The sequence below is a fragment of the Pelobates fuscus genome, chromosome 8 (genome assembly GCF_036172605.1).
Source record: "Pelobates fuscus isolate aPelFus1 chromosome 8, aPelFus1.pri, whole genome shotgun sequence".
In the NCBI taxonomy this organism is placed as follows: domain Eukaryota; kingdom Metazoa; phylum Chordata; class Amphibia; order Anura; family Pelobatidae; genus Pelobates; species Pelobates fuscus.
This window is the reverse complement of record NC_086324.1, coordinates 178514718-178539042: the sequence shown is the minus strand read 5'-3', so window position 1 is coordinate 178539042 and position 24325 is coordinate 178514718. Positions and strand designations below refer to the sequence as shown.

At 44.6% G+C, this 24325-nt stretch overlaps 1 protein-coding gene across 5 annotated transcripts in view; it reads left to right on the top strand.

Annotated features, from left to right (window-relative positions):
• The window catches only part of GREP1 (glycine rich extracellular protein 1), a 135732-nt gene that overhangs the window by 70322 nt on the left and 41085 nt on the right, over nt 1-24325 (top strand). For 4 of the 5 annotated variants that reach the window (XM_063430916.1, XM_063430918.1, XM_063430915.1 and 1 more), the window contains exons 13-21: nt 3153-3194; nt 7098-7124; nt 8858-8905; nt 9271-9318; nt 17245-17262; nt 17551-17598; nt 17837-17863; nt 21764-21811; nt 24258-24284. In XM_063430916.1, the coding sequence (XP_063286986.1) occupies nt 3153-3194; nt 7098-7124; nt 8858-8905; nt 9271-9318; nt 17245-17262; nt 17551-17598; nt 17837-17863; nt 21764-21811; nt 24258-24284 (333 nt within the window). The remainder of the gene's footprint in view (nt 1-3152; nt 3195-7097; nt 7125-8857; nt 8906-9270; nt 9319-17244; nt 17263-17550; nt 17599-17836; nt 17864-21763; nt 21812-24257; nt 24285-24325) is intronic. The other variant, XM_063430919.1, reaches the window with a different exon arrangement.

Sequence of the window (24325 nt, the reverse complement as noted above, 5' to 3'; positions counted from 1 at the left end):
TCCGTGTAATAACAGATATTATCGTATCTCTCTCTCTGTGTCTGTATCCTCCGTGTAATAACAGATATTATCATATCTCTCTCTGTGTGTCTGTATCCTCCGTGTAATAACAGATATTATCACATCTCTCTATGTGTGTCTGTATCCTCCGTGTAATAACAGATATTATTGTATCTCTCTCTCTGTGTGTCTGTATCCTCCGTGTAATAACAGATATTATTGTATCTCTCTCTCTGTGTGTCTGTATCCTCCGTGTAATAACAGATATTATTGTATCTCTCTCTCTGTGTGTCTGTATCCTCCGTGTAATAACAGATTTTATCGTATCTCTCTCTCTCTGTGTCTGTATCCTCCGTGTAATAACAGATATTATCATATCTCTCTCTGTGTGTCTGTATCCTCCGTGTAATAACAGATATTATCACATCTCTCTATGTGTGTCTGTATCCTCCGTGTAATAACAGATATTATTGTATCTCTCTCTCTGTGTGTCTGTATCCTCCGTGTAATAACAGATATTATCGTATCTCTCTCTCTGTGTCTGTATCCTCCGTGTAATAACAGATATTATCATATCTCTCTCTGTGTGTCTGTATCCTCCGTGTAATAACAGATATTATCACATCTCTCTATGTGTGTCTGTATCCTCCGTGTAATAACAGATATTATTGTATCTCTCTCTCTGTGTGTCTGTATCCTCCGTGTAATAACAGATATTATTGTATCTCTCTCTCTGTGTGTCTGTATCCTCCGTGTAATAACAGATATTATTGTATCTCTCTCTCTGTGTGTCTGTATCCTCCGTGTAATAACAGATTTTATCGTATCTCTCTCTCTCTGTGTCTGTATCCTCCGTGTAATAACAGATATTATCGTATCTCTCTCTCTCTGTGTCTGTATTCTCCGTGTAATAACAGATATTATTGTATCTCTCTCTCTGTGTGTCTGTATCCTCCGTGTAATAACATATATTATCGTATCTCTCTCTCTGGGTCTGTATCCTCCGTGTAATAACAGATATTATCGTATCTCTCTCTGTGTGTCTGTATCCCCCGTGTAATAACAGATATTATCGTATCTCTCTCTCTCTGTGTCTGTATTCTCCGTGTAATAACAGATATTATCGTATCTCTCTCTGTGTGTCTGTATCCTCCGTGTAATAACAGATATTATCGTATCTCTCTCTGTGTGTCTGTATCCTCCGTGTAATAACAGATATTATCGTATCTCTCTCTCTGTGTGTCTGTATCCTCCGTGTAATAACAGATATTATCGTATCTCTCTCTCTGTGTCTGTATCCTCCGTGTAATAACAGACATTATTGTATCTCTCTCTGTGTCTGTATCCTCCGTGTAATAACAGATATTATCATATCTCTCTCTGTGTGTCTGTATCCTCCGTGTAATAACAGATATTATCATATCTCTCTCTGTGTGTCTGTATCCTCCGTGTAATAACAGATATTATCGTATCTCTCTCTCTGTGTGTCTGTATCCTCCGTGTAATAACAGATATTATCACATCTCTCTATGTGTGTCTGTATCCTCCGTGTAATAACAGATATTATCGCATCTCTCTCTCTCTGTGTCTGTATCCTCCGTGTAATAACAGATATTATCGTACCTCTCTCTGTGTGTGTCTGTATCCTCCGTGTAATAACAGATTTTATCGTATCTCTCTCTCTCTGTGTCTGTATCCTCCGTGTAATAACAGATATTATCGTATCTCTCTCTCTGTGTCTGTATCCTCCGTGTAATAACAGATATTATCATATCTCTCTCTGTGTGTCTGTATCCTCCGTGTAATAACAGATATTATCACATCTCTCTATGTGTGTCTGTATCCTCCGTGTAATAACAGATATTATCGTACCTCTCTCTGTGTGTCTGTATCCTCCGTGTAATAACAGATATTATCATATCTCTCTCTGTGTGTCTGTATCCTCCGTGTAATAACAGATATTAGCATATTTCTCTCTGTGTCTGTATCCTCCGTGTAATAACAGATATTATCGTATCATACTCTGTGTCTATATCCTCCATGTAATAACAGATATTATTGTATCTCTCTCTCTGTGTGTCTGTATCCTCCGTGTAATAACAGATATTATTGTATCTCTCTCTCTGTGTGTCTGTATCCTCCGTGTAATAACAGATATTATCGTATCATACTCTGTGTCTATATCCTCCATGTAATAACAGATATTATTGTATCTCTCTCTCTGTGTGTCTGTATCCTCCGTGTAATAACAGATATTATTGTATCTCTCTCTGTGTCTGTATCCTCCGTGTAATAACAGATATTATTGTATCTCTCTCTCTGTGTGTCTGTATCCTCCGTGTAATAACAGATATTATCGTATCTCTCTCTCTGTGTCTGTATCCTCCGTGTAATAACAGATATTATCGTATCTCTCTCTCTGTGTGTCTGTATCCTCCGTGTAATAACAGATATTATTGTATCTCTCTCTCTGTGTGTCTGTATCCTCCGTGTAATAACAGATATTATTGTATCTCTCTCTCTGTGTGTCTGTATCCTCCGTGTAATAACAGATATTATTGTATCTCTCTCTCTGTGTGTCTGTATCCTCCGTGTAATAACAGATATTATCGTATCATACTCTGTGTCTATATCCTCCATGTAATAACAGATATTATTGTATCTCTCTCTCTGTGTGTCTGTATCCTCCGTGTAATAACAGATATTATTGTATCTCTCTCTGTGTCTGTATCCTCCGTGTAATAACAGATATTATTGTATCTCTCTCTCTGTGTGTCTGTATCCTCCGTGTAATAACAGATATTATCGTATCTCTCTCTCTGTGTCTGTATCCTCCGTGTAATAACAGATATTATCGTATCTCTCTCTCTGTGTGTCTGTATCCTCCGTGTAATAACAGATATTATTGTATCTCTCTCTCTGTGTGTCTGTATCCTCCGTGTAATAACAGATATTATCGTATCTCTCTCTATGTGTCTGTATCCTCCGTGTAATAACAGATATTATCGTATCTCTCTCTCTGTGTGTCTGTATCCTCCGTGTAATAACAGATATTATTGTATCTCTCTCTCTGTGTGTCTGTATCCCCCGTGTAATAACAGATATTATTGTATCTCTCTCTGTGTCACATTATATTTTTTATCTCTTGTCAGGTTATGGAAATGGGAATTATCCCCAATTTGGAGCCCAGTCAGGTATATTGCTTTTATCCTTTCCTTAAAATGCTAAAACACTCTGTTCCTTGAGAAAGTTATATAACACTGCGATCTCTCTGTACGTGGGATCTCACCCTGCGCTCTCTCTCTCTGTACGTGTGATCTCACCCTGCTCTCTCTCTCTCTCTCTGTACGTGGGATCTCACCCTGCTCTCTCTCTCTCTCTCTGTACGTGGGATCTCACCCTGCTCTCTCTCTCTCTGTACGTGGGATCTCACCCTGCTCTCACCCTGCTCTCTCTCTCTGTACGTGGGATCTCACCCTGCTCTCTCTCTCTCTCTGTACGTGGGATCTCACCCTGCTCTCTCTCTCTCTCTGTACGTGTGATCTCACCCTGCTCTCTCTCTCTCTCTCTGTACGTGTGATCTCACCCTGCTCTCTCTCTCTCTCTCTGTACGTGGGATCTCACCCTGCTCTCTCTCTCTCTGTACGTGGGATCTCACCCTGCTCTCTCTCTCTCTGTATGTGGGATCTCACCCTGCTCTCTCTCTCTCTGTACGTGGGATCTCACCCTGCTCTCTCTCTCTCTCTGTACGTGGAATCTCACCCTGCTCTCTCTCTCTCTCTCTGTACGTGGGATCTCACCCTGCTCTCTCTCTCTCTGTACGTGGGATCTCACCCTGCTCTCTCTCTCTCTGTAGGTGGGATCTCACCCTGCTCTCTCTCTCTCTCTCTCTCTGTACGTGGAATCTCACCCTGCTCGCTCGCTCTCTCTCTCTCTGTATGTGGGATCTCACCCTGCTCTCTCTCTCTCTCTGTACGTGTGATCTCACCCTGCTCTCTCTCTCTCTCTCTGTACGTGTGATCTCACCCTGCTCTCTCTCTCTCTCTGTACGTGGGATCTCACCCTGCTCTCTCTCTCTCTCTCTGTACGTGGGAACTCACCCTGCTCTCTCTCTCTCTCTCTCTGTTGGTGGGATCTCACCCTGCTCTCTCTCTCTCTCTCTCTGTAGGTGGGATCTCACCCTGCTCTCTCTCTCTCTCTCTGTACGTGGGATCTCACCCTGCTCTCTCTCTCTCTCTCTCTGTAGGTGGGATCTCACCCTGCTCTCTCTCTCTCTCTCTCTGTAGGTGGGATCTCACCCTGCTCTCTCTCTCTCTCTCTGTAGGTGGGATCTCACCCTGCTCTCTCTCTCTCTCTCTCTCTCTCCGTACGTGGGATCTCACCCTGCTCTCTCTCTCTCTCTCTGTACGTGGAATCTCACCCTGCGCTCTCTCTCTCTGTACGTGTGATCTCACCCTGCTCTCTCTCTCTCTCTCTGTACGTGGGATCTCACCCTGCTCTCTCTCTCTCTCTCTGTACGTGGGATCTCACCCTGCTCTCTCTCTCTCTGTACGTGGAATCTCACCCTGCGCTCTCTCTCTCTGTACGTGGGATCTCACCCTGCTCTCTCTCTCTCTCTGTACGTGTGATCTCACCCTGCTCTCTCTCTCTCTCTCTCTGTACGTGGGATCTCACCCTGCTCTCTCTCTCTCTGTACGTGGGATCTCACCCTGCTCTCTCTCTCTCTGTATGTGGGATCTCACCCTGCTCTCTCTCTCTCTGTACGTGGGATCTCACCCTGCTCGCGCTCTCTCTCTCTCTGTACGTGGAATCTCACCCTGCTCGCTCTCTCTCTCTCTCTCTGTAGGTGGGATCTCACCCTGCTCGCTCTCTCTCTCTCTCTCTGTAGGTGGGATCTCACCCTGCTCTCTCTCTCTCTCTCTCTCTGTACGTGGAATCTCACCCTGCTCGCTCGCTCTCTCTCTCTCTGTATGTGGGATCTCACCCTGCTCTCTCTCTCTCTCTGTACGTGTGATCTCACCCTGCTCTCTCTCTCTCTCTGTACGTGTGATCTCACCCTGCGCTCTCTCTCTCTCTCTGTACGTGGGATCTCACCCTGCTCTCTCTATTTCTCTCTCTGTACGTGGGAACTCACCCTGCTCTCTCTCTCTCTGTAGGTGGGATCTCACCCTGCTCTCTCTCTCTCTCTCTCTCTCTCTGTAGGTGGGATCTCACCCTGCTCTCTCTCTCTCTCTCTCTGTACGTGGGATCTCACCCTGCTCTCTCTCTCTCTCTCTCTCTGTAGGTGGGATCTCACCCTGCTCTCTCTCTCTCTCTCTCTCTCTCTCTCTCTCTCTCTGTAGGTGGGATCTCACCCTGCTCTCTCTCTCTCTCTCTCTCTGTACGTGGGATCTCACCCTGCTCTCTCTCTCTCTCTCTCTCTCTGTAGGTGGGATCTCACCCTGCTCTCTCTCTCTCTCTCTCTCTCTCTCTGTAGGTGGGATCTCACCCTGCTCTCTCTCTCTCTCTCTATCTCTCTCTCTCTGTACGTGGGATCTCACCCTGCTCTCTCTCTCTCTCTGTAGGTGGGATCTCACCCTGCTCTCTCTCTCTCTCTCTCTCTCTGTACGTGGGATCTCACCCTGCTCTCTCTCTCTCTCTCTCTCTGTACGTGGGATCTCACCCTGCTCGCTCTCTCTCTCTCTCTCTCTGTAGGTGGGATCTCACCCTGCTCTCTCTCTCTGTACGTGGGATCTCACCCTGCTCTCTCTCTCTCTCTCTGTAAGTGTGATCTCACCCTGCTCTCTCTCTCTCTCTCTGTAAGTGTGATCTCACCCTGCTCTCTCTCTCTCTCTCTGTAGGTGGGATCTCACCCTGCTCGCTCTCTCTCTCTCTCTCTCTCTGTGTACGTGGAATCTCACCCTGCTCTCTCTCTCTGTACGTGTGATCTCACCCTGCTCTCTCTCTCTCTCTCTCTCTCTGTAGGTGGGATCTCACCCTGCTCTCTCTCTCTCTCTCTCTGTACGTGTGATCTCACCCTGCTCTCTCTCTCTCTCTGTACGTGGGATCTCACCCTGCTCTCTCTCTCTCTCTGTATGTGGAATCTCACCCTGCTCTCTCTCTCTCTCTCTCTCTCTGTACGTGGGATCTCACCCTGCTCTCTCTCTCTCTCTCTGTACGTGGGATCTCACCCTGCTCTCTCTCTCTCTCTCTGTACGTGGGATCTCACCCTGCTCTCTCTCTCTCTCTCTGTACGTGGGATCTCACCCTGCTCTCTCTCTCTCTCTCTGTACGTGGGATCTCACCCTGCTCGCTCTCTCTCTCTGTAGGTGTGATCTCACCCTGCTCGCTCTCTCTCTCTCTGTACGTGGGATCTCACCCTGCTCGCTCTCTCTCTCTGTAGGTGTGATCTCACCCTGCTCTCTCTCTCTCTCTGTACGTGGGATCTCACCCTGCTCGCTCTCTCTCTCTGTATGTAGAATCTCACCCTGCTCTCTCTCTCTCTCTCTCTCTGTACGTGGGATCTCACCCTGCTCTCTCTCTCTCTCTCTCTCTCTCTGTACGTGGGATCTCACCCTGCTCTCTCTCTCTCTCTCTCTGTACGTGGGATCTCACCCTGCTCTCTCTCTCTCTCTCTGTACGTGGGATCTCACCCTGCTCTCTCTCTCTCTCTCTGTACGTGGGATCTCACCCTGCTCGCTCTCTCTCTCTCTGTACGTGGGATCTCACCCTGCTCTCTCTCTTTCTCTCTGTACGTGGGATCTCACCCTGCTCGCTCTCTCTCTCTGTAGGTGTGATCTCACCCTGCTCGCTCTCTCTCTCTCTGTACGTGGGATCTCACCCTGCTCGCTCTCTCTCTCTGTAGGTGTGATCTCACCCTGCTCTCTCTCTCTCTCTCTGTACGTGGGATCTCACCCTGCTCGCTCTCTCTCTCTGTAGGTGTGACCTCATTCTGCTCTGCTGTACTGGCAGTCTAATTCTTGCTTTCTGAATGTCACTCTGTTTGCTGTGTTCTGACTGTCTCTGTGCAATTTGGAATAAATGACAATCTCTGCTAACGAATAACGAATGATAACGAATAACGAATGATAACGAATGCTTCCTCCCATTTTATTTAGGTTATCCGGTAAAGTCTGCAAAAGTCGGTACGTCTTATTCTGTTACGCTGTCTATTCCATCTTTTAATATTGACTGAAATAACTCCATTAATGGAACTCTCCACACACCATAACCACTACCCTGCCCTGCTACCCACCCTACTATAAGAAGTCAATGCACCTCCTCTCCTAGAATAGACGTGCAGAGCTGGAGTGTCAGGTGCCAGCCAATCAGAGTGCCCTTTACATGCAGTGGAGGCGGTGAGGTCTTGCACCCAGAATAACACTCCTGGTACCATAACCACAGCGTGCTACGGTCTTGGGCATGCTCCCATTTATTACTGTTTATTTACATGGAGTGTCTGAGGTTGGGCATCATTTTATTAGCATTCTATGGAGTTTATGAAAAGCTAGCGTGAGATTTCCGATTTTCTAAAATACAAACTACAATTCTATTTCTCTGCAGCTCTGTGATATACACACTGTGAGTTTTATTATCATGGAGCTCTGTGATACACACACTGTGAGTTTTATTATCATGGAGCTCTGTGATACACACACTGTGAGTTTTATTATCATGGAGCTCTGTGATACACACACTGTGAGTTTTATTATCATGGAGCTCTGTGATGCACACACTGTGAGTTTTATTATCATGGAGCTCTGTGATTCACACACTGTGAGTTTTATTATCATGGAGCTCTGTGATACACACACTGAGTTTTATTATCATGGAGCTCTGTGATACACACACTGTGAGTTTTATTATCATGGAGCTCTGTGATACACACTGTGAGTTTTATTATCATGGAGCTCTGTGATACACACACTGTGAGTTTTATTATCATGGAGCTCTCTGATACACACACTGTGAGTTTTATTATCATGGAGCTCTGTGATACACACTGTGAGTTTTATTATCACGGAGCTCTGTGATACACACACTGAGTTTTATTATCATGGCGCTCTGTGATACACACACTGTGAGTTTTATTATCATGGAGCTCTGTGATGCACACACTGTGAGTTTTATCATGGAGCTCTGTGATACACACACTGAGTTTTATTATCATGGAGCTCTGTGATACACACACTGTGAGTTTTATCATGGAGCTCTGTGATACACACACTGAGTTTTATTATCATGGAGCTCTGTGATACACACACTGTGAGTTTTATTATCATGGAGCTCTGTGATACACACACTGTGAGTTTTATTATCATGGAGCTCTGTGATACACACACTGTGAGTTTTATTATCATGGAGCTCTGTGATACACACACTGAGTTTTATTATCATGGAGCTCTGTAATACATTCATACACTAAACATTGCCAATTCTGTCTCTCTGTCTCCCTCTCTGTCTGTCTGTCTCTGTCTCCCTCTGTCTGTCTCTCTATTTCACTCTCCATCTCTGTCTCACTCTGTCTCTCTCCATCTCTGTCTCACTCTCTGTCTGTCTCTCTCTTTCTGTCTCTCTCCATCTCTGTCTCACTCTCTGTCTGTCTCTCTCTTTCTGTCTCTCTCCATCTCTGTCTCACTCTCTGTCTCTCTCTTTCTGTCTGTCTCTCTCTCTCTGTCTCTCTCTCTGTCTCTCTCTCTCTGTCTGTCTCTCTCCATCTCTGTCTCACTCTCTGTCTGTCTCTCTCTCTCTCTCTGTCTCTCTCCATCTCTGTCTCTCTCTCTCTGTGTCTGTCTCTCTCCATCTCTAATTCTCGCTCTGGTTTATTTACACTTTTATCTGGAGCTGTGTCCTAGGGGTATGTTATTTCTGTTTGCAGGTTATGGGAATGGAGCATTGAATTACCCCAGCAGCATTCCCCAGGAAGGTAATCCACTTCTGTGAGCCTTGGACTTGTGTGACTGATGGCTGAGATTGGCTACTTGCCATCCCTTGGCAGGGTATATAAAGTGGCTCCATGTGCCAGGCAGACACATCATTTCTTTGACCGATAAAGGCTGTTGAAATGTTGAATATAGACTGGGTGATGGACACAGTTACCCCCACCCCACAGTGTGCAGGTAAAGGAGGGGATTCATAGCTGAGAACCACATTGCCTATATTGCCAGGATTACCGCATTGCAAGACAAATATAAACTGCAGGAAACTATTCACTCAACAAATCAAGCCGCAAGCACTCCCCGTCCACTGACCATCATTGGTCTCATTTCACTATTGTCTTTCCTCATACAGGTTATGGGACTGGAGCAGGATCGTACCCAAGTACCTACCCACAGCAAGGTAACCATCAGTGTAACAAACATCATGACCAGCGGGGGTTTACACTCTCGGAATCTGCCCCTTCACCCAGAGAATCTGCCCCTTCACCTATGGAATCTGCCCCTGCACACAACCTTTCTCAAACCCATTTAGGAATTTATACATTACCCCACGATCAGAGAATCTGCCCAACGGTATATTATCACTTTGTATGGTGGTGTGTAGAGGTATATTATCACTTTGTATGGCCGTGTGTAGAGGTATATTATCACTTTGTATGGTGGTGTGTAGAGGTATATTATCACATTGTATGGCGGTGTGTAGAGGTATATTATCACATTGTATGGCGGTGTGTAGAGGTATATTATCACTTTGTATGGCGGTGTATAGAGGTATATTATCACTTTGTATGGCGGTGTGTAGAGGTATATTATCACTTTGTATGGCGGTATGTAGAGGTATATTATCACTTTGTATGGCGGTGTTTAGAGGTATATTATCACTTTGTATGGTGGTGTGTAGAGGTATATTATCACTTTGTATGGCGGTGTGTAGAGGTGTATTATCACTTTGTATGGCGGTGTTTAGAGGTATATTATCACTTTGTATGGCGGTATGTAGAGGTATATTATCACTTTGTATGGCGGTGTGTAGAGGTATATTATCAACTTGTATGACGGTGTGTAGAGGTATATTATCACTTTGTATGGCGGTGTGTAGAGGTATATTATCACTTTGTATGGTGGTGTGTAGAGGTATATTATCACTTTGTATGGTGGTGTGTAGAGGTATATTATCACTTTGTATGACGGTGTGTAGAGGTATATTATCACTTTGTATGACGGTGTGTAGAGGTATATTATCACTTTGTATGACGGTGTGTAGAGGTATATTATCACTTTGTATGGTGGTGTGTAGAGGTATATTATCACTTTGTATGACGGTGTGTAGAGGTATATTATCACTTTGTATGACGGTGTGTAGAGGTATATTATTACTTTGTATGGTGGTGTGTAGAGGTATATTATCACTTTGTATGGCGGTGTGTAGAGGTATATTATCACTTTGTATGGCGGTGTGTAGAGGTATATTATCACTTTGTATGGCGGTGTGTAGAGGTATATTATCACTTTGTATGGTGGTGTGTAGAGGTATATTATCACTTTGTATGGCGGTGTGTAGAGGTATATTATCACTTTGTATGGCGGTGTGTAGAGGTATATTATCACTTTGTATGACGGTGTGTAGAGGTATATTATCACTTTGTATGGCGGTGTGTAGAGGTATATTATCACTTTGTATGACGGTGTGTAGAGGTATATTATCACTTTGTATGGCGGTGTGTAGAGGTATATTATCACTTTGTATGACGGTGTGTAGAGGTATATTATCACTTTGTATGGCGGTGTGTAGAGGTATATTATCACTTTGTATGACGGTGTGTAGAGGTATATTATCACTTTGTATGGCGGTGTGTAGAGGTATATTATCACTTTGTATGGCGGTGTGTAGAGGTATATTATCACTTTGTATGGCGGTGTGTAGAGGTATATTATCACTTTGTATGGCGGTGTGTAGAGGTATATTATCACTTTGTATGACGGTGTGTAGAGGTATATTATCACTTTGTATGGCGGTGTGTAGAGGTATATTATCACTTTGTATGACGGTGTGTAGAGGTATATTATCACTTTGTATGGCGGTGTGTAGAGGTATATTATCACTTTGTATGACGGTGTGTAGAGGTATATTATCACTTTGTATGGCGGTGTGTAGAGGTATATTATCACTTTGTATGACGGTGTGTAGAGGTATATTATCACTTTGTATGGCGGTGTGTAGAGGTATATTATCACTTTGTATGGCGGTGTGTAGAGGTATATTATCACTTTGTATGGCGGTGTGTAGAGGTATATTATCACTTTGTATGGCGGTGTGTAGAGGTATATTATCACTTTGTATGGCGGTGTGTAGAGGTATATTATCACTTTGTATGGCGGTGTGTAGAGGTATATTATCACTTTGTATGACGGTGTGTAGAGGTATATTATCACTTTGTATGGCGGTGTGTAGAGGTATATTATCACTTTGTATGGCGGTGTGTAGAGGTATATTATCACTTTGTATGGCGGTGTGTAGAGGTATATTATCACTTTGTATGGCGGTGTGTAGAGGTATATTATCACTTTGTATGGCGGTGTATAGAGGTATATTATCACTTTGTATGGCGGTGTGTAGAGGTATATTATCACTTTGTATGGCGGTGTGTAGAGTTATAGAATTTTAAAGTTAGTTCAGCCGGATCTAATTGAATGTGACATTTTAGGCCCAAATAGTAAAATCAGAAACATGTTCCCAGCTATTCTGGTTTCTGTCTCCGAGCTCAGTGAATAACCAGCACATTTTACCTATTCTAACCCGGGTCATCCTGTACCCAAGATCGTAGTACCCACACATAGCTTCCTTCTTATATGGATCATTTTTCTCGTTCAAATATTCCTACATTTATTTTACACAATTAGTGAAAAAAAAAAAGTAAACAAAGAATAATTTATACAATCTGTGACACTTTGGGTGTATACATTGTGTGTGTGTGTGTGTGTGTGCACTTTGACATTTTTTGTACAATGTGTGACATTGTTTGACATGACATGCTGTGTGTGTGTACAACGTGTGACAGTGTGTATACATTGTATGTGTGTGTGTGTACACTTTGTGATACACTGTGTGTACAATATGTGACATACTGTGTGTATAAATTGTGTGGCAGTCCGACAAAGTATCACTGCCACGGTTTGCCTTTTCCCGTAATAAAATAACACCAATAATCTTGAAGTGAAATATCGCCAGTATCGCATAACCCCCCACAGATGAGCAAAGGCAAAGGCTAAATTTAGCTAAGGCTAAATTCTGGGAGAAGAATCAGGGCCACACATGGCCTTTGATGGCAAAGCCCATGCAAGGGGTTTTCTATACAAAACAGGGTTATCCCTCCACTGGACCTGAGAGATAATTGAGTCAGGAACTGTACAAACTAAATTATCTCCTGGTATAGAAAAAAACATAATGTACAGCCACCCCAAAAGTACCCCCAAAATACATGAAAAAACCCACAAAAGTCACATCCCCGGATAGCCTAGATCTGGGCAAACAATATATCCCCAAATCACCCAGATCCGTTTGGTAGTTTTGGATCACCATCGCGGGAAAGTTGTGACCGGTCTGCCAGGAGGTTGAAGCACAAAATAGTTCCAGGAAAATTGTGGCAAGAGCTGGTCTCTGTCCGTGGAGTTTTGTATGGAAACCACATAAGGTACACAAAAGCTTTCACTGTGTGAATGCTCCCCTTGTTCGGTATTTGCTAACTCCCGAACGCCGTTCATGTAGATGGTCGGGAACTTGAACGGGCAGCAGGTCTATCTTTACCGGCATTCGCAGGAGAGCCTGGCTGAAAACAGTTCCAGGCACTTGACAACCAGGCCCGCTGCCTGCATTCGGGAGGCAAGATGGCCGCCATCCATTGTCTCGACCACGAAATGGCGGCCCCAGTGGAGCATTCTATTAATTGTTTCCTTTGCGGTTTTCAGACAGGGTACTCAATGTTCCAGGTTCTAATTAGGGTCTGGGGTGGTCCTTGTTCGGGAACCGAGCCAAACAAAACAAATCAAATAAAAGGGAATATAAATCCATGAAATCAACCGAAACAAGTTATGGGGCTATTCCTTCACACATTGTGTGTACATTTTGTGACATTGTGTATACAATGTGTGACATACTGTGTACAATGTGTGACACTGTGTGTGTGTGTGTGTGTGTGTGTACACTTTGTGACATTGTGTGTGTGTAATGGACCGCCTGGCACCCCGACCGGGTACCTCCATCTATTGCTGCTTCCTAGTACTTGCGAGTATGGCGAAAGGGACCTCGCCACTGATTTTTTGAGGGCACTGATTGCCAGCCTCATGCCTTGGGACTACGGCCCTTGGAGATTGGGCACTTTAAAAACAGCATTTGGGGCTTATGGACTTCTATTGGGCTGTGTATGGCCCTTGTTAAACTTAAACGCCATTGCGATTTTATTCTGTTTGTGGGATCTGAGTGCTGTTCGGATATATTGAGCGCTCAGATCCAAGCTATCTGGGGATAGGTTGAATGTGGGGGTTCTGTTCAGTATGATAGGAATTATGTATTTTTATGTGTTTTTACTGTTGTTGTAAATGGCGATATTTTCTGTATGCTGGAGATAATTGACTTACCACACCCAAGCCATGCTTGCAGTCGGTCAAAAAGGGATTTCCAACTAACTTTTGAACCACTGGACCAATTTGTATGATTTTGACATATGTTTGTATTTGGAGTATGCTGATTCTGAAAATGTAAGTCACATTATGTGAATGTGATGTATACCTTTAAAGTTATGAATATTGTGTGAAATTGTTACGTTAGCCCATTGTGTTCAGTAATTATAGCACATGCAGAGCGGAGGATTTTGTGTGTAATTGCTGGGAGTGTCTGAGTGTATTGTACGTATTGATTGGTTGTTCTGCAAAACCTTGTGGGCAGTACTATGTGTGTAAAATGTGCATAAAAGCAGAGTGTTGGATTAAAGCTTGAGTTCTACTTCACCCTCAATTTGGAGTGCCGTCTCTTGAGGGAATCGGCATATTCCCTTGCTATAATCACTCCTAAACTCTTTTAAGAGCTTGTTCCTGCTTCGCTCTGAAGGAAGAGAAGTTCGGTCTGCGGTGGTTGTGGTGTCTGCTAGAGTGCTTGGAGCCCTCAGGAAGTGCTAGGAGCATCCTTCAACGGAGGTACCCAATCGGGGTGTCAGGTGATCCATTACAGCGAGTACCATTGTGACGAAGTGCCCTTCGCCACTTTGTCCTGGAGAGGCCTGCTTGCCTGCCTCCTCCCCTGCGACTATGGCCCTGGACTGTATTGCACTTTAAACACTATATTTGGGCATATGGATTTGTATTAGGCTGACTCTAGCCCTTTAACTATGCTGTAGGTCTGGACTGCTAATATAACCGAACAGCCGGGGGATTTATACGAATATATTGCATGGGAATACCATTACTGGAGAATGCAGCTGTTCGTATGACTTCATACAAATTCTTTGTGCTCTGAATAGGTGGCCGCCATTTCGGGACTTTACACGTGTTCGCGGCCATCTTGCGCACGAACAGCGGGGTTTGCCTGTGAACGCATGGAACTAAAAACGGATACGCAAACAGGCGTCCTCCAGACCTCCATAAATTCGTACTGAAACTACCGAACGTCCCACCGTTCGGTAGTTATACTTAATCGTCTATGGGGATTTCAGCGATCACGGAGATGCGAATGGATGGCAAGAATTTCATATCTTTTGTTCATATGAACAGAGACCGACCGCAAGGCCAAAACGTATGGAACTATTTTCGGCTAGTTGGTCTGTGCGGTCGGTCAAAACTTTGGAACTCTGTATCTCCGGAACCATTCATCCGAATGGGCTGAATTTTGGATATATTGTTCCCCTGAATGAGAGCTATCAAGCGATACCGGATTAAGCTGTACCCCCTGTTTTTGGGGTACATCCAGAACTTGGGTAAAATATTGTACGTTATAATTATGTTATGTGTTTATCTGAGGGGAGGAGACGTGGGGGTGTTACCATATATGTGATTGGTTAATTTCATCCTCCCCCTGGGAGTGTCCTGTATGTACCTTTTTGTAATAAAAAGCAGGCTGGGTGTTCCAGTCCTCAGTTCTTCTTGACCCTTCAAAACGTAGCCTTGTCTCGTTATTGGAGGGAATTGCTGTATCACACTGGGGATTGCTATGCTCTGCATATTCCCCTGAGCTTAATCACTTAGCTCTTTTAAGAGCTTGTTCCGGATACGCTCTCCTGGAGGAGAGGTCTTCCCCACACGGTCCTGGAGGACAGAAGCCGATCCAGGGTGGAAGGAAGACGGCGCGGCTCCAGTTAAGCTACGGCGGTTGTGGAGCCTGCGGTGGTTGTGGTGTCGTCTGCAGTGCTTGGAGTCCTCTGAGAGCGCTAGGAGCATCCATCAACAGAGGGTACTCGGTCGGAGTACACGGAGCTCCGTTACATTGTTGGCAGCGGTGGGATGGCTTCCTAGTGCGAGGAGAAGCAGCTCAGAGACACTGGTAACGTTTGGAGTTACAAATTGAGGGCAACGCTAGCCATTGGGCAGCGTCCCTATCTGCAGCAGCATGGAGCAGGCATGGATAGAGCCCTGCGAAGAGCACCTCAAAATGATACGTTGCTACGAGGGTGACGATTACATTGAGGAGGTAAAGAGGCGGTTGGTCTGCTATGGCCCAGACCTTACAAACGAGGTGGTCTCCAAAGTAATGTGCCAGTTGAGTGCTGAGAACCGTGCAGCAATGGCATTTGAGCGACTACTGTGGAAGTTGAGGATATGGACACCCAGTCTCAAGCAGTATATGTTACAGGAGCTGAAGGTGCCGTCCTTCCTCCCCAGCGGCAGTGTGAACCCCAGGGAGCTGAAGGTGTCGTCCTTCCTCCCCAGCGGCAGTGTGAGTTACAGGGGGCCGAAGGTGTCGTCCTTCCCCCCCAGCAGCAGGGTGTCCTACAGAGAGCAGAGACAGTTGGTCTCCCTCTCCAGCGGCAGCCTGTGTTTCAGGGAGAGGAGCACAGCACCCCCTCTCCCCAGCAGCAGCTTACCCTAACAAGGGGAGACACCAATCTCCCAGACGGCGCAGATGGGACCGTGGTCTCTGTGCCTGACCTACAGGGATGCTGGAAAGCCTGTCCAGATCCCCAACTACCCTCACCGGGACAACAGGAGGAGGGGGTAAGTACAAATTCCCCTCCCCAGCTAACTCTTAGCATGGCACCAGGAGTAACAGAGGTGATGTTAACCCCTACTGACTTCCATGTTCCCTTGGCTACTGAGCCGGACTATGGTCTCAGCACCCCAGCAGAAGAGCTGGCAGCTGGGCAGAGTGCAGTTGGCCTCTGCCCTACCTTTGTCCCTGATCCCGAGACGACACTCAGTTCTGGGAACTCTGGAACCAAATAGGGAATTAGCTCTAGTCCTTACAAGGACTTTCCCCGTTGAATCTCCTGCAAGCTGGAACAGCAGACACAGGAGCAAATCTTCTTTCCCTCCAATAACAGGACGACACACAGTTTGGAGTGCAAGCAGGAATCTCCAGTTTAATGGGACACACTGGCCTTTTATACAATTTCCCAGGCCAGAGGAACACCCCCTGGATCTGATGGGGCACAGGAACACAAAGGACATAAACCAATCAGAACAAACATACAGTCTGTGACACGCCCATGTACAGCACACAATCCCTCCCCTCTGCTTAGGAGATAATTGAGTAAAGTCCTGTAAGTAACTCAATTATCTCCAGGCAGAAAAGAACACATTTTCACAAAGTTCAGAAAGTACCCCAAAATCCAACATATCCCCATAATGATAGCCCCGATCTGGGGGAACAACATATCCAAAAATCACCCAGATCGGTTCAGGAATTTCCTGGAAGTCATAGTTTTGACCGACCGCGCACATGGCCCCATGCCCAAAACAGTTACAGGGAAATCAGTGCTAACAGTCGGTCAAGTTTGGTAGCTTTTACAAGTTTCCCTGCAGGGCCCATAGTCTGTGGGCAGGAGGCTGGCAAGCTGGCCCCTCCAGGAGCTCGTGGCAAACTCACTTGGAGAGGGGAGTTTGTCACAGTGTGTGTGTGTACGTGAGTGACACTGTGTATACATTGTGTGTGTGTATACTTTGTGACATACTGTGTGACTGTGTGTGTGTATGTACAATGTGTGTATATACTGTGTGACATTGTGTGTGTGTACAATTTGTGTATATACTGTGTATGTGTGTATACTGTCTGTATGCACAATGTGTGACATTGTGATTATACTTTGAGTCTGTTTCTCAATGTTTACATTTTATGTTCTAGGGAAAGTTTCCAAATCTGGTATGAATTTTCAATTTCCTTGTTTCCATTTTCTGTCTATCTGTATGTATCTTTTTCTGTCTGTCTTTCCTTCTTTATCTCTCTATCTATCCCACTGTTTCTATCTTTCTTTATTTCTCTTTCTGCCTGTCTATATAGCACTGTTTCTGTTTGTCTGTCTGTCTGTCTCTCTATCTCTGTTTCTGCATCTCTGTCTCTATCTCAGTTTGTCTCTCTACCTCTCTCTAACTCTCATACTTCCTCGATCCTCCACTCCCCTAAATCATATTTTTCTCTTTTTACCCTCAGGATATGGAAATGGTGCTGGAATGTTCCCAGGAAATGCTGCCATGCAAGGTATTGGCCTCATTGTACTGTGCACAACTTAGACTATTAGATCTTTGTGTGGGGTGCTTAGCGTGTGTCTGCAGAGTCGGTCAGCAATGGGTGACGGTGAGCCACCAAAGGGCGACGGTGACTGGGTGACGGTGCTCAGTCGGTTTGGGTGACGGTGGTCAGTCGTGGGGCGGCTTCATCTCAATATATGGAAACCATTACTTCCATCATCATGCTTTAATATGTACTTTGTTTCCAGGAGGAGCTGGGAAACCCCCTAAAAATGGTATGTGATTCCTCTGTCCGCTTCTCCTATTATCTCCCCTTCTCCTCCTCTTCCCGATTTGCACCCTATACCCCTCTCCTCCTCTACCCACACTGCACCCTATACCCCTCTCCTCCTCTCCCCACACTGCACTCTATAGCCCTCTCCTCCTCTCCACAATTTGCACCCTATACCCCTCTCCTCCTCTCCCCACACTGCACCCTATAGCCCTCTCCTCCTACCCCCACACTGCACCCTATAGCCCTCTCCTCCTACCCCCATACTGCACCCTATAGCCCTCTTCTCATAACCCCACACTGCACCTCTCCCCGACTGCACCCTATACCCCTCTCCTCCTCTCCCGACTGCACCCTATACCCCTCTCCTCCTCTCCCCGACTGCACCCTATACCCCTCTCCTCCTCTCCCCGACTGCACCCTATACCCCTATACCCCTCTCCTCCTCTCCCCGACTGCACCCTATACCCCTCTCCTCCTCTCCCCGACTGCACCCTATACCCCTCTCCTCCTCTCCCCGACTGCACCCTATACCCCTCCCCTCCTCTCCCCGACTGCACCCTATACCCCTCCCCTCCTCTCCCCGACTGCACCCTATACAAAGAAGAGGCTGGAATGGGTTAACTAAACAAGTGCTCCCAAATACAGTCTCTATACCCTAAATGTAACTGCTCCACTAGTATAGAGAAATGAGTTGCTAGTTATGGAGCATAAATAGAACTAAAAAATAATAAACATAAATCTTTATTGATCCCTCTTGGGGAAAGAAAAGAACAACCAAAAACCCAGTTGTCACCAGTGTAGGAGATATATATACAGTGCTATTTACAAAAAGACAGCGCAAAGGTTTTTGGATTTACCGCCTCAAAACACTACAACCCAAAGGGTTGAATGAAGGCACCATTTATTTAAATTTACATGTGAATATATGTACTACTTCTGTGACTTGAGTTACATTGAAAGGATTCTTCATGTCCGTGGAAGCTCAGACTTTTACTTTCCATTTATTATAGCTTGTATGGGATGGATGATCACTGCTGTGGCAGGATTATACCTTACACCATCATTTATTACACTATAAATCAGAACTCCCTCTCCCACTCCACTCACTGTGGGAGCTTCCATAAACATGTGTCATACATGACATGGTGGAGAAGGATAGGCTTTATTTATACTCATTATTTTGAATACTATGATCCAGCTATCTTGTTCCACTCTTGACTCTCAGTCACTTTTTCATATCTACTCTGTGACGAGACCAATCTCGCCACTGTGCATTGGAGGAGCCTGGCTGCCCGCCTGCTGCCTTTAGACTATGGCCCCATGTTGAAACGCTTGATTTTCCCCTGCAAAGACATGAAAGCCGGGTCATTCGGTGCTTGCCCTGTTTGAGCAGTGATACCCCAGATAGCTATGCCATGGAGCCCATTCGTATAATGAAAGACTATGGGAAAGACTTTGGCTCCATGGCAATTGAACTGTATGTGTGTGGTCTGAGCGTCATTCAGTAATAATGTGTGCTCAGATCTGAGCTGTCTGGGGATATGTTGAATGTACCTGTTTATGCAATGGCTGCACAGTTATATATTTTTATGTATTTTATTGTCTTTTGCTGCCATGTGTTCAATGGAGTTTTGCCTCTGTCCTTGGAGATAATTGGATTACTTCCCAATTATCTCCAGGTTAGAAGACTCTGTGGAACTGGTTTTGGGCAGAAAAGCCATGCTTCATTTGGTCACAAAGGACTACGATCTATCTTTTGAACCACTGGACCAATTTGTATGATTTTGACGTATGTTTGTATTTGGAGTATGCTGATTCTGAAAATGTATATTCATGTGAATGTGATGCATACTTTTAAAGTTATGAATAATGTGGAAAAACTGTATTTCTCTGTCTGTGATAATTACATTACCCATTGTGTAAGGTAATTGTATCACAGGCAGAGGGGAGGATTTTGTGTGGGAGTATCTGAGTGTATTGTACATGTTTATTGGTTGTTTTCCAAAACCCTGTGGGTGGTACTAATGTGTATATAGGAACAATAAGCCCACAGCTCTGGCTGTTCACTGCTTGACCCTCAACACGGAGCTTTGTCTCGTTCTTGGGGGGATTTATTGTATGCTGTTCCAGTTTGACTGCTAGGAGTTTAAACCTATTTGTATGGTTTTTCCTATTTGGCTGTTTACAGCATTCATATGTTTGAAAGCACTCATATGCTTCTCCGGTTTGGTGTATTGGTGTCTACAGTAGCTGTGCCTGTGTCTCTGGAAGGGAAGATCTACTAAACAGCTTTTAACCACTTTTTATGCCTGGGGGTGCCGTTACATACTCTATATCCAGTTTTTTTGTATATACCTATATCTCTCTCACTCAGAGAGTTCAATTGACTTTTTAGATGGACTACATATATGTACTATTGATCCTTTGTCAGGGATACTTAGCAAGTATTCAATTCTCTGGCATTGTAGGGGTTAATCTCCCCATGCCGAGATCTTATCACCGTCACTCCCCTAGTCCCGCCCCCTCACAGTGCCGTCGGAATACTACTGTGATGTCATGAAAATAGGCGGGTACTACTGGGTTTTAAAAAGTGGCGCTTTTTCCACAATCGGTTAGCTCTTGACAAAGGCGCACGTTTGCGCCGAAACGCGCGTTGAGCATAACATCCGTTTTTATATCTATTTGATATTGAGTTTAGGGATCTCCTTATCTACTATTTAGGAATTAGTTTAAATTGTGCCATTAATTTGAGTGATCATACTCTTAGATAGCCGCTTTTTCTAATTTTTTGGTACTGGGGTAGCTCTGAGCATCTAGGTGACCGTACTCTAACCACCAATAAGACCATTGGGAAGTATATTTATCTACTTATAGATGTGCAATAGTAGCATGTTGCTCTACTAAGGGCTATATTGTTATCCATTACTGAATAAGGATACATTGTATTTTTTAGTTCTAATGCTCTTTAGCTCATATTGCCGTCTACAGAGACACTTGTTACTGAAAAGCTACTGTCAACGGCCAATATAGGCTACTTTAGGTACTGCAGGATTATTATATTTATTGCAGACTAACGGATGTTCCTTTGTATTTTAATATATTTTTCGTAAATAGCACTGTATATATATCTCCTACACTGTTTACAACTGGGTTTTTGGTTGTTCTTTTCTTTCCCCAAGAGGGATCAATACTATACTAGTGGAGCAGTTACATTTAGGCTATAGAGACTGTATTTGGGAGCACTTGTTTAGTTAACCCATTCCAGCCTCTTCTTTATTTGTTATTATTTTGGGTTATGCCCTAATACCCTCACATCCTCGGTGGGTGATTCTGATCATTCACTGCAGCTGTATAGTCTCTGCACCCTATACCCCTATACCTCTCTCCTCCACACTGCACCCTATACCCCTCTCCTCCTCTCCCCATCCTGCACCCTATACCCCTCTCCTCCTCTCCCCATCCTGCACCCTATACCCCTCTCCTCCTCTCCCCACACTGCACCCTATGTCCCTCTCCTCCTCTCCCCACACTGCACCCTATACCCCTCTCCTTCTCTCCCCATCCTGCACCCTATATCCCTCTCCTCCTCTCCCCACACTGCACCCTATGCTCCTCTCCTCCTCTCCCTATCCTGCACCCTATATCCCTCTCCTCCTCTCCCCATCCTGCACCCTATATCCCTCTCCTCCTCTCCCCACACTGCACCCTATGCCCCTCTCCTCCTATCCCCTCACTGCACCCTATACCCATTCCCTCCTATCCCCCACTGCACCACACCATCCTCTCCTCCTACATAACTCACTGCCTCCTATACACCCACAACCTTACATTCCATCCTCTGTACCCACTTTGCTCCCCATCCCATGACATAGCTTTCACTTACAGTTTGTCCATTTTCCAGGCTATGGTAATGGAGCAGGAGGCTATCCCAGTCTCATTCCGCAACAAGGTAATACTGTGTTAGTGTGTGTATGTCAATCTGTGTAATACTGTGTTAGTGTGTGTATGTCAATCTGTGTAAAACTGTGTTAGTGTGTGTATGTCAATCTGTGTAATACTGTGTGTGTGTGTGTATGTCAATCTGTGTAACACTGTGTGTGTGTGTATGTCAATCTGTGTAATACTGTGTTAGTGTGTGTATGTCAATCTGTGTAACACTGTGTTAGTGTGTGTATGTCAATCTGTGTAACACTGTGTTAGTGTGTGTATGTCAATCTGTGTAATACTGTGTGTGTGTATGTCAATCTGTGTAATACTGTGTGTGTATGTCAATCTGTGTAACACTGTGTGTGTGTATGTCAATCTGTGTAACACTGTGTGTGTCTGCATGTCAATCTGTGTAACACTGTGTTAGTGTGTGCATGTCAATCTGTGTAACACTGTGTTAGTGTGTGTATGTCAATCTGTGTAACACTGTGTTAGTGTGTGTATGTCAATCTGTGTAATACTGTGTTAGTGTGTGTATGTCAATCTGTGTAACACTGTGTTAGTGTGTGTATGTCAATCTGTGTAATACTGTGTGTGTGTGTATGTCAATCTGTGTAATACTGTGTGTGTATGTCAATCTGTGTAACACTGTGTGTGTGTGTATGTCAATCTGTGTAACACTGTGTGTGTCTGCATGTCAATCTGTGTAACACTGTGTTAGTGTGTGCATGTCAATCTGTGTAACACTGTGTTAGTGTGTGTATGTCAATCTGTGTAATACTGTGTTAGTGTGTGTATGTCAATCTGTGTAACACTGTGTTAGTGTGTGTATGTCAATCTGTGTAACACTGTGTTAGTGTGTGTATGTCAATCTGTGTAATACTGTGTTAGTGTGTGTATGTCAATCTGTGTAATACTGTGTGTGTGCATGTCAATCTGTGTAATACTGTGTGTGTGTGCGCTCTGTAATACTGTGTGTGTGTGCATGTCAATCTGTGTAATACTGTGTTAGTGTGTGTATGTCAATCTGTGTAATACTGTGTGTGAATGTCAATCTGTGTAATACTGTGTGTGGGTGCGCGCGCTCTGTAATACTGTGTGTGTGTGCATGTCAATCTGTGTAATACTGTGTGTGTGTGCATGTCAATCTGTGTAACACTGTGTGTGTGTGCGCTCTGTAATACGGTATGTGTGTGTATGTCAATCTGTGTAATACTGTGTTAGTGTGTGTATGTCAATCTGTGTAACACTGTGTGTGTGTGTGCATGTCAATCGGTGTAATACTGTGTTAGTGTGTGCATGTCAATCTGTGTAACACTGTGTGTGTGTGCATGTCAATCTGTGTAACACTGTGTGTGTGCGCTCTGTAATAATGTGTGTGTGTGCATGTCAATCTGTTTAACACTGTGTGTGTGTGTGCGTTCTGTAATACTGTGTGTGTGTGCATGTCAATCTGTGTAGCACTGTGTGTGTGTGCGCTCTGTAATACTGTGTGTGTGCATGTCAATCTGTGTAATACTGTGTGTGTGTGCATGTCAATCTGTGTAACACTGTGTGTGTGTGTGTGCGTGCGCTCTGTAATACTGTGTGTGTGTGCATGTCAATCTGTGTAATACGGTGTTAGTGTGTGTATGTCAATCTGTGTAACACTGTGTTTGTGTGTGCGCTCTGTTATACTGTGTGTGTGTCAATCTGTGTAACACTGTGTGTGTGTGCATGTCAATCTGTGTAACACTGTGTTAGTGTGTGTATGTCAATCTGTGTAACACTGTGTGTGCATGTCAATCTGTGTAACACTGTGTGTGTGTGCGCTCTGTAATACTGTGTGTGTGTGCATGTCAATCTGTGTAATACTGTGTGTGTGTGTGTGTGCATGTCAATCTGTGTAATACTGTGTTAGTGTGTGTATGTCAATCTGTGTAACACTGTGTGTGTGTGTGCATGTCAATCTGTGTAATACTGTGTTAGTGTGTGTATGTCAATCTGTGTAACACTGTGTGTGTGTGTGTGTGCATGTCAATCTGTGTAATACTGTGTTAGTGTGTGTATGTCAATCTGTGTAACACTGTGTTAGTGTGTGTATGTCAATCTGTGTAACACTGTGTGTGTGTGCATGTCAATCTGTGTAACACTGTGTTAGCGTGTGTATGTCAATCTGTGTAACACTGTGTGTGTGTGCATGTCAATCTGTGTAACACTGTGTTAGTGTGTGCATGTCAATCTGTGTAACACTGTGCTAGTGTGTGTATGTCAATCTGTGTAATACTGTGTTAGTGTGTGCATGTCAATCTGTGTAACACTGTGCTAGTGTGTGTATGTCAATCTGTGTAATACTGTGTGTGTGTGTGTGTGTGTGCGCTCTGTAATACTGTGTGTGTGCATATCAATTGGTGCTCAGAGTGGAAGATGTTTGTTTTTATGGAGTCACAGGGGCTTACGCTTACAATGATTGAACTTGTGTTCCCCAGGTCTTGGATCAAAGTCATCTAAAGCAGGTGGGAAATTTTCATATCGCTGTCTGTGCATCTGTATATAT